General features: G+C 42.0%; 1 protein-coding gene across 1 annotated transcript in view; it reads left to right on the forward strand.

Annotated features, from left to right (window-relative positions):
- Positions 1–12,241, forward strand: part of LOC141345585 (neprilysin-like) — a 53,104-nt gene that overhangs the window by 7,584 nt on the left and 33,279 nt on the right. Inside the window, exon 2 of the mRNA XM_073850458.1 lies at positions 1,894–2,064. Coding sequence (XP_073706559.1) covers positions 1,894–2,064 — 171 coding nt within the window. The remainder of the gene's footprint in view (positions 1–1,893; positions 2,065–12,241) is intronic.

The following is a 12,241-nucleotide window of genomic DNA, read 5'->3' on the forward strand; positions in this document are numbered from 1 at the left end:
TTTCATACTTATTGAGCTTCATTGATTATCATATACCACCTTATACACTACCTTTGAGCGGTGGTGTATATGGTGGAATAGGATAATCACTCAAGCTCAATGAGCATGGATTACGGTAATTGGTCTGGGGTTTCTATTTCAAATGAATGCTGTTGTTTTTAATTTTCAATTTATCAGAGAATTCTAAACATTTGTGTCACGGTTTCCACACAAATGCAATACACCTGCTTTCAAAATGATTTATTACAGAAAAAAAGGTCCTTGAGCACCAAATCGTCATATTGCTGATAACTGAGATTCTGGAAAAGACTTTGAAATTTAGACTTTCTCTGTATCAGCTATAAAGGCTGGATCTCTACATGGAAACACGTAAAACTGCCATTTAGTGGGAAGTCCCGGAGCGGTTCTGTGGCAAGTAAAGCCTCTCAATTATCCAGCTCAGAGTACATTACTCTCTATTTCTTTAATGGCCTATTATCAGCACATGTGGAGGAAACTACAGTCTGACAGCATATACTAAGCATTCTAAGGCACGGTTACGTTCTGTAAAGTGCAAAGGTGAAGTGCAAAATTTAGCTTTACCGAAAAACAAAATACTTCACCTCTACCTTTTACAGTGATTTCTAAGCTTTCAATATAATTATTAGATTATGTAGACTTCTAAAGGAATATAGTTTACCAAAAAAAGTCATAGTCATAGTTTCCTCACCCACACCTGTATGACTTTCTTTCTTCAAGATATTTTGAATAATATAATAATAATACAATAAAAGGCAGTGGGGTTCAGTGAGGACTGAATAAATAAATACATTTTTTAAAATATATTCTTTTGTGCTTTATGTATGAATGTGGCCAACAAATTAAACTAGATCTTGTATAACAAACTTTACTTCTCTGAGCCATTTTTGCAATCATACTTATTCATTTGGTGAGGTGAATGCGGATGTATGAAGTCATTACAGTAAGGTGTCCTAGCAAATCTACAGTAATATAATATGCAATTATATAATATATAAGGCATAATACATCTTCATGTAATTGTGTAACGGTTTATAGAAGTGTGTGATAAAAAGTGGGCCTGTCTCTAGCTTACAGTTTTACAAGTTGTTTATTATTCATGTGTAAGTATTATTAACTGCAGTGTAATTATAAAACCAGCCCCTGTTTAAATTGTTACACTTAGTCACACGTTTTCCTCTAAAAGTCCACAAGATTAACGGATCTAACCCATGCAGATGTTGTGATGTGACTGAGATAAGAGCTACTGCCCCCTGGAAGTACAATTTTGCCAGAAGTGACTAATTTTCCAAATTATCCCTGACATTTTTCCTTTCATTACCCCCCCCACCCAAAACAGCCCCCTGTTGCTAAAGAGACTTTACTTTTATTATCCATAAATACAACAGAAATTGAAAGAGACAAGATTGTGTGAATGTGCCGCAGTAAGTTTGGGTTTGTGTGTATTTTCTTGGGATGCTGTGTATTTGTGTATGTGTGTGAGAAAGTGTCAGCCTGCTTTAAAAGGAGACTTTAAGACTTTGTCCCCAGGTCGGGGTCCTGTCATGTCAGCCAGAACACAGCAGGGGCTGCCCATCTGCAGAGTCAGGTCTCTGATTCGGCTTGTGTGCGTGCCTGTGTGCATTTGTGAGTGCTTCAACCTGTGTATCACTGGAGTCAGTATTTGTGAATCAAGTGTGTGTGTGTGTGTGTGTGTGTGTGTGTGTGTGGGGGGGGGGTTATAGCGGGATCAATGATTAATTCCCTGTTGCAGAAACCTTAACAGCTCAAAGTGTTGACTGTGCATGTCTAAAATCTCTATATTTAGAGAGACCACACTCAAAGAAAGTCACTGTGAAATTACCTGTGAATCTGAATTACTTTAACTCTTTTTAGGTGACTTTCTACAGGCTGCCCCAGAGGGACAGCAGACCATGGCTGACAACAACACTCAGAAAAAAAAGCCCAGCTGGACATCACTGGAGATTGGTCTTCTGACAATTGTATCTCTGCTGTTTGTCATTATTGTGGCCCTCATCATCCTCTTCATCACACAGAGTGGCAAGGGTGAGTGCGTGATATTATTTGTGTCATTGTGTGACAGAAATACTGACAGTGCTGCTTTTGAGCTGCCTTTTCCACTGTGGTCATCTTAGAAATTATTCTAAAAGCTAAAATTCCTCTTTTGCCAAAATTATTTATTTTCTTTTAATAAGATTTGACCTTATCTTGCTGAACTCATTTTACACAAGCAAATAATGTCAAGTTAACACAAATTATCACACAAGTCTTAACAAGTCTAAGTCATACAATAGTTTCTATTCTTGATGGAAGAGATGGATAGTGGAAATATATTGTTTATATCTCCACCCCCCCCCCCCCCCAAAAAAAAAAAAACAACTTTCATAATATATGATTTCCAGTAAATTTCAAATGTTTAATACTCCATACAAAAGACAGGCAACACTAATGAACTAATGAATGAATACAATTACAAAATACAAACAAAATCTAAGTTTTTTTTACCCTTTTTTCCATGAAAACACAGGGAAGAATGATATTTACATACGTATTGTACCAATACAATTCAGAGGAATAATCAACAGTTCACATTCATACAACATAAAACAATAATGTATTATAAAGATAATATGCAAAAAAAGTGTGTAATTTACATTAAAGGATTAGTTAACTTCCAGAACAATAATTTACAGATAATGTGCTCACCCCCTTGTCATCCAAGATGTTCAATGTCTTTCTTTCTTCAGTCGTAAAGAAATTATGTTTTTTTTTTGAGGAAAAAAATCAGGATTTCTCTCTATATAATAGATATGTATGGTGCTCCCAAGTTTAAACTTCTAAAATGCAGTTTAAATGCAGCTTCAAAGAGCTCCAAACGATCACATTAGTTATTGCAAAAACAGACCATTAAAAAGCAGTATAAAAGTATTACAAACAAGTTGTGTTGCATTCCAAGTCTTCTGGAACCATACAATATCTTTATGTGAAGAACAGATTAAATCATAATGTTTTAATTTGCTGAAAATAATCCCACGCTCACATCTCATTTAAAAAGATACTCCCAAAAAATCTGCATGACGCAATCACTCACGAGACAAACAAGAGCCAATGGCATTTCACACCCAAAGCTGACTTCTGGTGGCAATTTTTGAATTTGTGCACAGACTGCACACAGGATCTGAGCTTTACGGTGAATAGAGACAGTGATTGTTTGTATTCCACTCACAAATCAATCGTTTTGCCTCAGAAGACTTGGAATGTTAATATTTTTTAAATAAATTATGATTGTAGTTGTATCTGCCTGTTATATACCGTGTTTTATTGTCAAATGGTAGGTTTAGGGGCAGGAGTTGGGTTACATGCTGATAAATGTGTAAATAGTGTAATGCAAATAAAATTGTTGTGACTGTTTACATTTAAAAACCACACCCCAACATATTAGCAATAATGGGAATATTATTATCTAATATATAATTTAATCATGATGATAACATTTCCAGTGCCTTTCACAGAAAACAGAAAAGGCAGATTGAATGCTAAACTACTGAGATGATCTCCACATGCTCTTCTTGCTTGTTTAAAATTACCAGTGTGGAACAGTTTTAAGTCTAGAGATGCACTGATCAACCGGCTATAAATCGGAACCGGTTTCTACTCCAGAATTGCACACAAACTGGATTGCAATAATTTCCCAAAATGTGGAATTTTAATGAAATCTGTAAAAAGGAGGAAATAGTGTACCAGGCAGATCAAACTCACTGTTTGTGATGCTTGAAATATAGGAAGAGAAATCTTTGGGTGTTTATATGTACGTATGTATCTCTGAGAGGAACTGACCATCTTCAGAAATGTTTTGATGGCATTTTCTTTTCCTCTTACGTAAGGAATAATTTGTGATGGGCCGTTGAATTCTTAAATTCTTATTATGAAATAATGCACACCCGAGGTGGTAATGTGGCCACAATGCGAAGTGTGCAGTGTGCATTATTTTCAAAACATTCATCGAACCCAAGTTAATTATTCCACTTATACTACGGTTAGCACACCTCAAAACATCGATTAGATTATATATTTCAAGATGTTCATCCACTTTTTGTCCTTAAAACGCTATTGCGAGTAGGATTAATTTCTTACATATCTCATCCAATGCTTCCATGGCTAATTCCAAAACGTCATTTTAGACCTAGTAATGGAGACTTGAGCCATTGATAGCAGACTAATACAGTTAATAATGAAGTTACTAGACAGACAGACAGACAGACAGACAGAGAGAGAGAGAGAGAGAGAGAGAGAGAGAGAGAGAGAGAGAGAGAGAGAGAGAGATTTGATTTTTACACTACTTTACTACTTTATTATTCAAAAATTTCCTTACAATTTCAATTCTTTTCTTTTTTTCCTTTCTCTTTTTTTTCTTTTATGAAGTCCCCCCCCCCCCCCCAAAAAAAAAAAAAATACATAAATTACACAAGAATTATTAAATTTTCCTCTTCATCAACAACACACAAACATTTTTCAATTCCCCAAATTTCATTAAAAACTGTTAAATTATTCGTCATTTTATAAAAAGCTAATTCTGCTCTAACCCTTGCAGTTAGCAGTGTTTTAAAGATCAAGTCAGGATCCACTGAACATTCACTTTTCAATTTCCGCTTTCTTGTCAACCATATTGCTAACTTTGCTTCACCCACCATAAAATTGATCAAAGACATTATTTTCTTCTTTGCAGCAACATATTTGAGACCAAATACAAAATTCACTGGACTAAATACTTTTCTAAAACACAAAGATTAAAAAGAGTCTGAAATATTCTTCTTACAGTTTTTTACAATCGTTTTTGCACTAATAACTGAACCTTAATGTAATTTTTCAAAACTCTAGATACAAAACTCAAAACAGTCATTATTTGTAACACAGCCTGTCCAGTGTTTAAAACTTTGCATATTGCATTCATATCTTTAAAGAAGCCTTGCATTAACAAAAGCATTGTTTCAAAAAACAAATTTATTATGAAATATTATAGGAACATTACTTTAGATCACCCATACACAAGTTACCCATAGTTTCAATGTGTTTTTGCTAGTACAATCATTAAATATAGTTGTACAAAATATGTGATTCAGGTTTCATTTTTTTTTTCTGTAGACTGAGAACAGTACAGACACAGAGGTATCATTGAAATACTGTAATGTGGAATTTACTGATAAAATAAATCTCAGCATAGGTTTTCTAAAGGGAAAAAAAAAATAGATTCAAAGTTTTAGCTGTTTTTTTTCAGCAGGGTACAGTATACAGTTTACAGTATATTGTACCCTGCTGAAAAAAACTGCTAAAAACAGCCTAGGCTGGTTGGCTGGTCTTACAGTTTTTTTTACAATCGTTTTTGCACTAATAACAGAACCTTAATGTAATTTTTCAAAACTCTAGACACATAATTCACAACCAATGATCAAGATGCACATTTTTCAAGCCACTTAACACATTTTTCAAATGCTTGGATACAATACATATAAGCCAAAGATTATTTGTTCATTGAACTTAAATCACCTGTTCAAAATGACACAACTTAACATATTTCAAAATGGAACTCACACATTACATCTGAGATGAGTGTGCATTCATTTCATTACAAAGAATGAACTTCCAGTTGATACATCTGCTTAAAATGATAAGTAACTGTTGCATTACCCTTGAAGCATAGCTTTTATGAAAAATAGTGCATGTTTCAGGATAGATCATTTGACACCAGTTATCACAGAATATGACCCAAGTGGACTACACTACACTCTCAGAAAAAACGGTACAAAACTATACCTTTTAGGGTACAAGTACATGTCACTGGGGTGTTACCAAGGGTACAATTTTTTTGGGTACATAATTGTACAATAAGGACCCATTGTGTACCTTTAAAGGTACCTTTATATGTTTTGTTGCCCAGGAACAAAATTGTACCTCTGCAGTACTTTTTTTTTTTTTTTACCGTGTATCTATGGATGTCATATTTCAATCTTTATCAGATATGTTTTCTATGGCCCCATGTACCTCTTTTACAGAACACATTTTCATATTCAACATTACTGAATGCAAGATGTAATTTTTATGTTATTGCTTTTGTGGTTTCAATGAGTTATTGGCTACCCTGGTAAAAAAATAAAATAATAAAAAAAAAGAATGTATCAAGAACGTTGGTGCACAAATTAGCCCTGCTGAAGAAGAAAAAAAAATCCAAAACCAGCCTAGGCTGTTTGGCTGTTTTTAGCTGGTCAACCAGCCTGGTTTTAGCTGGTCATAGCTGGTTTTAGAGGGGTATTGGCCACTTTTCTGTCTGGTCAGGCTGGGAAACCACCAGCTAAAACCAGCCAAACAGCCTAGGCTGGTTTTGGATGTTTTTTTTTTTCAGCAGGGCTAATTTGTGTACCAACGTTCTTGATACATTCTTTTTTTTTTCTTTTTTTTTTTACCAGGGTAGCCATTATGTAACTCATTAAAACCACAAAAGCAATAACATAAAAATGACATCTTGCATTCAGTAATGTTGAATATGAAAATGTGTTCTGTAAAAGAGGTACATGGGGCCATAGAAACCATATCTGATAAAGAATGAAATATGACATCCATAGATACATGGTAAAAAAAAAAAAAAAAAGTACTGCAGAGGTACAATTTTGTTCCTGGGCAACAAAACATATAAAGGTACCTTTAAAGGTACACAATGGGTCCTTATTGTACAATTATGTACCCAAAAAATTGTACCCTTGGTAACACCCCTGTGACAGCTACTTGTACCCTAAAAGGTATAGTTTTGTACCTTTTTTGAGTGTAGTGTAGTCCATCTGGGTCATATTCTGTGGTAACTGGTGTCAAATGATCTATCCTGAAACATCCATTTTCCATAAAAGCTATGCTTCAAGGGTAATGCAACAGTTACTTATCATTTTAAGCAGATGTATCAACTGATAGTTCAATCTTTGTAATGAAATGAATGCACACTCATCTCAGATGTAATGTGTGAGTTGCATTTTAAAATAGTAATACTTTGATGTTAAGTTGTGTCATTTTGAACAGGTGATTTAAGTTCAATGAACAAATTATCTTTGGCTTATGTGTATTGTATCCAAGAATTTGAAGAATGTGTTAAGTGGTTCGAAAAATGTGCATTTTGATCATTGGTTGTGAATTATGTGTCTAGAGTTTTGAAAAAAGACATTACGGTTCTGTTATTAGTGCAAAAACGATTGTAAAAAACTGTAAGCTTAATTCAATTAAACACAAATGGTGGTCCGTAAAACCATTTGGGGAAATAACTGATTTTTTTTACACTATTATTCTTACTTCTACTAATATAAAACCTTTCCAGCCTTGCTGAACTAATATGATCACTAGAAGCTTTTACCCATTTATACTGTCTTGCCACTGGATGATGCTCTCTCCAAACATCTATTAAATCATAATCCCTAATTATATTGCTTAAAACACTTGCTGAAGGAGGACATGGTTCTTCACCATTTCTATCTAAAGTGAAATATAAGGTGCAATTCCAATCACCACCTAAAACCAAAACTGCTTTCTTATCAAAAGCTTTTAAACTATTATTCACTTTCCTAAAGAAACTTATTCTTTCTAATCCATTATTTGGGGCATCAGCGGTGAAATAACACAAAAAACACCACTTACCCACACTCCGCTCTCAATCAACCGACCGACCAACCTCTGCTCCTTCAAGAAAATTACAACGGCCTTGTTCATGCGCGAGGCAGAAACTATGTTCTCAAATCCAATTTGCTCACCCACAGCAACAAGTACATCTTCCACAGATGCATCAGCAACAGGCACGCACCTTACTCCATGACAGAGTGAAAGAGATGAATCCCACCCACTCGGGTGAGCCTCCATTCTCACACCCCGCCACGGAACTAAACTAAACAACTACTAAAAAAAACAAAAAAAAAAACAAAAAAAACAAACAGAAACAAACAAATAAAAGAAAGAAACCGACAGCAACGAAAAAATAAACTAAACAGACAAATCAAAAACGTCTCGGGTTACGTATGTAACCCTGGTTCCCTGAGGGAACGAGACACTGCGTCATCAACGCTTTGGGGAATGCCACTGGCGAACCCGCCTCTGAATCAGTCTGTAGCCAATAGAACGACGGGAGTGACGTCACCGGCGCGGTGACGTCAGCGACCAGGAAGTATATAAGCACGTGCGTTATAAAAACCGGCTTCAGCTTCCAGGAATGAAGCGAAGCGCGGCAGGAATGCGGGAATTATGGTCAGAGACGCAGTGTCTCGTTCCCTCAGGGAACCAGGGTTACATACGTAACCCGAGACGTTCCCTTCCGGGAACTCAACACTGCGTCATCAACGCTTTGGGGAACGATATACCAACTATCCATAATTCCAAGTTCCTGCCCAGTGGTGTTTGTCTGGGAAAGGAAAAAGGAAAGCGTTGCTTCTGGTGGATCAGGCCAGGAAGAGCTCTCTGCCTGGGGTTGCCAGGACAAGAGAGACGATATCCCTCTGTCTGGGGGACCAGCCCAGAGCAAGAGGGCAGTGCCAGAAGATACTTACCTGAGGGGCACTGATGGTTCTCCGCCTGGGAAACTGCCAGGACGAGAGAAATATTACACCTCTGTCCGGGATAAATGCCAGAGCAAGAGGGAGATGGTATATACCTCGGCCCTCGGGCTCACGAGGAAAGTGGTCGCTCAGTCTGGGGACACCAGCAAAGAGGGACCAGAAGAACTCCGCCTGGAAAACTGCCAGGACGTGAGTGTGATGACATCTCTGCCTGGGACGCACCCAGCGAAGAGGAAGAATGATGTGAACCTCGGCCCTCAGGCACACGAGGAAATAGTCCAAAACTCCGTCTGGGGAACAGCCAGCACAGGAGGGACTGGATTGGCTCCGCCTGGAAAACTGCCAGGACGCGAGTGGGATTACATCTCTGCCGGGGAAACTCCCAGCGAAGAGGGATCTGATCCGCCTCGGCCCTCGGGCACACGAGGAAAAGAGTCCACCTCTGTCTGGGGACCAGCCAGACGTAGAGGGACAAGAGGTGTCTGGGGGTACCAGAGCACCAAGTTGCTTCGCCTGGGAAACTGCCAGGACGCAAGCGGTATTACATCTCTGCCTGGGACGTACCCAGCGAAGAGGGATAAACCTCGGCCCTCGGGCTCACGAGATTTTGGTCATACACCCCAGTCTGGTCACCAGCCAGATAGGGGGTTCTCCTCGGCCCTCGAGCACACGAGGAGAAAGGATGGTCCTTTGTCGGGGCTTACCCGGATCAAGAGGGACCCAAGTGGTGCCTGGAAACTTCTGGCCAGGGCACTGAGATGGCTCCGCCTGGAAAACTGCCAGAATGCGAGTAGAATTACATCTCTGCCTGGGACGCGCCCAGCGAAGAGGGAAGTAAAGCACCTCGGCCCTCGGGCTCACGAGGTGGAGGCCTCTGTCTGGTGACCAACCAGACCGAGAGGAAGGAGATGTCCTCGGCCCTTGGGCACACGAGGAGACAATAGTCCTTTGTCGGGGCGTACCCGGACAAGAGGGACACAAGTAGTGCCTGGAAACTTGTGGCCAGGACACTGGCATGGGCTCCGCCTGGGAAACTGCCAGGACACGAGCGAAATCACATCTCTGCCTGGGGGGTACCCAGCGAAGAAGGAACTTATACCTCGGCCCTCAGGCTCACGAGGTATGACTCCTGTCAGCTCAGGACAGAGGAGCCTGGAGTGGCTCGTAGGTCTAGCTCGTAGAACCTAACGAAGGTCAAGGGTGTAGACCAACCCGCCGCACTACAGATGTCCTGAATAGGGACACCTGCCACCAAAGCTTTCGAGGCCGCCATGCCTCGAGTAGAGTGAGCCTTGACGCCCATCGGTGATGGGAGGCCAGAGGACTCATAAGCCGTAGTTATGGCATCTACGATCCATTTACTGATAGTCGGTTTGGTTGCAGGGAGCCCCCTCTTAGGGGGACCGTAGCAGACCAACAGTTGCTCTGATTTCCGCCACAGGGCAGCTCTGTGGACGTATGTGTCCAGTGCTCGCACTGGACACATACAATTATACTTCCGATGGTCGCTCTCCAAGAAAGGAGGAGGATAAAAGGCCTGCAGGGCGACTGGCTGTGGTACTGCTGTCGGTACCTTCGGTACGTACCCGGGTCTAGGGTAGAGGAATGCTTTGGCCAAACCAGGCGCAAAGTCAATGTATGAAGGGGCCACTGAAAGGGCCTGAAGGTCTCCTACTCTCCTCAGAGAAGTAATAGCCAACAGCAGCGCCGTCTTAATAGTAAGGAAGCGATCTGAAATCTCCTCTAAAGGCTCGAATGGAGGCCTACAGAGGGCTTCAAGCACCACAGCGAGATCCCACGTGGGGATTCTGGGGTTCACCCGAGGCCTCAACCTGAGTGCACCGCGAAGGAACCGTATGACCAGGGGGTTCTTACCCAATGACAGGCCACCGAGAGGGGCGTGGAAGGCCGATAAAGCCGCCACGTAAACCTTCAGGGTGGAGTGGGCTATCCCGGTGGAGAAGCGAGACTGCAGGAACTCCAGCACTGTACCAACTGGGCAGTGGACTGGGTCAGCGTGTCGCTCTCTACACCATGAAGTGAAGAGTTTCCACTTCAGGCCATAAAGTTTCCTTGTAGAGGGAGCTCTAGAGTGAAGGATGGTCTCAGCAACCTCAGTTGAGAGACCCTCACTTATGAGATGCGCCCCCTCAGGGGCCACACCCATAGCTTCCACTTCTCTGGGTGGGGGTGGCAGATTGCGCCCCCAGCCTGAGAAAGAAGGTCCCTCCTGATCGGAATCTCCCACGGAGAGCCGTCTAGGAGGGCTATGATGTCCGAGAACCATACTCGGGTCGGCCAGTATGGGGCTACTAATAGTAGACTGACTCCGTACCGGCGTACTCTTTCTAGAACTCCCGGGAGCAGAGCGAACGGGGGAAAGGCGTACAGACGAAGCCTCGGCCACGTCTGTACCATGGCGTCCAGCCCCAGTGGAGCTGGAGGTACTAGAGAGTACCAGAGGGGACACTGCGATGTCTCTTGAGTCGCAAAGAGGTCCACCTGAGCCTGGCCAAACACTCTCCATATCTGCTTCACCACCTGCGGGTGAAGCATCCATTCCCCGGGCTTTACTTGCCCCTGCCTCGACAGGACGTCTGCCCCCACGTTGAGATGCCCAGGAATGTGAACTGCACTCAGTGAGAGGAGTTTCCCCTGGGACCACAGGAGGATATGGGACGCCAGCTTGCATAAGGGGCGTGACCGCACACCTCCCTGGTGGTTGATATAATAAACCACCGCTGTGTTGTCGGTGCGGACCAACACATGGCGGTTTCTCAGGTCTGGGAGGAAGTGCCTCAAAGCCTTGAAAACCGCCAGCATCTCCAGGCAATTTATGTGCCATGAGAGGTGCTGACTGGTCCACAGGCCGGAGGCCGAGCGGCCACTCATGACCGCTCCCCACCCGGAGAGGGATGCATCCGTCGCTAGCGTGACGCGGCGACATGGAGCTCCCAGAACCGGGCCCTGAGACAGAAACCAAGGTTTCTTCCACATGTTCAAGGCACGAAGGCATCGCCGCGTGACCTTGATCTTGCGGAAGGGATTTCCCCTCGGGGAAAAACCCTTGGTCTTGAGCCACCACTGTAGCGGCCTCATGTGCAGCAGGCCAAAAGGTATTACGTTGGCTGCTGCTGCCATAAGACCTAACAGTACTTGAAACTGTTTGACAGTGAGTGACAGGCCTAGCTTGACCGCATTTACTGCAGTAAGGATCGACTCGATCCGAGCAGGAGACAAACGTGCCTGCATCGTGGTCGAATCCCATACGACACCTAGATAAGTGGTTCTCTGTAATGGAGACAGCACACTTTTCTTGGTGTTGAGTCTCAACCCCAAAGCTTCCATGTGAGCGAGAACAGCATCTCGATGCTGAACCGCTAACTGTTCTGAGCTGGCTAAAATCAGCCAGTCGTCTATGTAATTGAGTATACGGATGCCCTGGAGTCGCAGGGGAGCCAGAGCAGCATCCATACACTTTGTGAAAGTTCGGGGTGAGAGTGCTAGGCCGAAAGGAAGAACTCTGCATTGGTAAGCTTTGCCCCTGAAAGCGAACCTGAGAAACTTCCTGTGCTGAGGAAGGATGGAGACGTGAAAGTACGCATCTTTGAGATCTATCGTGACAAACCAGTCCTCGGACCTGA

This window comes from Garra rufa, chromosome 11, assembly GCF_049309525.1.
Source record: "Garra rufa chromosome 11, GarRuf1.0, whole genome shotgun sequence".
Lineage (NCBI taxonomy): Eukaryota > Metazoa > Chordata > Actinopteri > Cypriniformes > Cyprinidae > Garra > Garra rufa.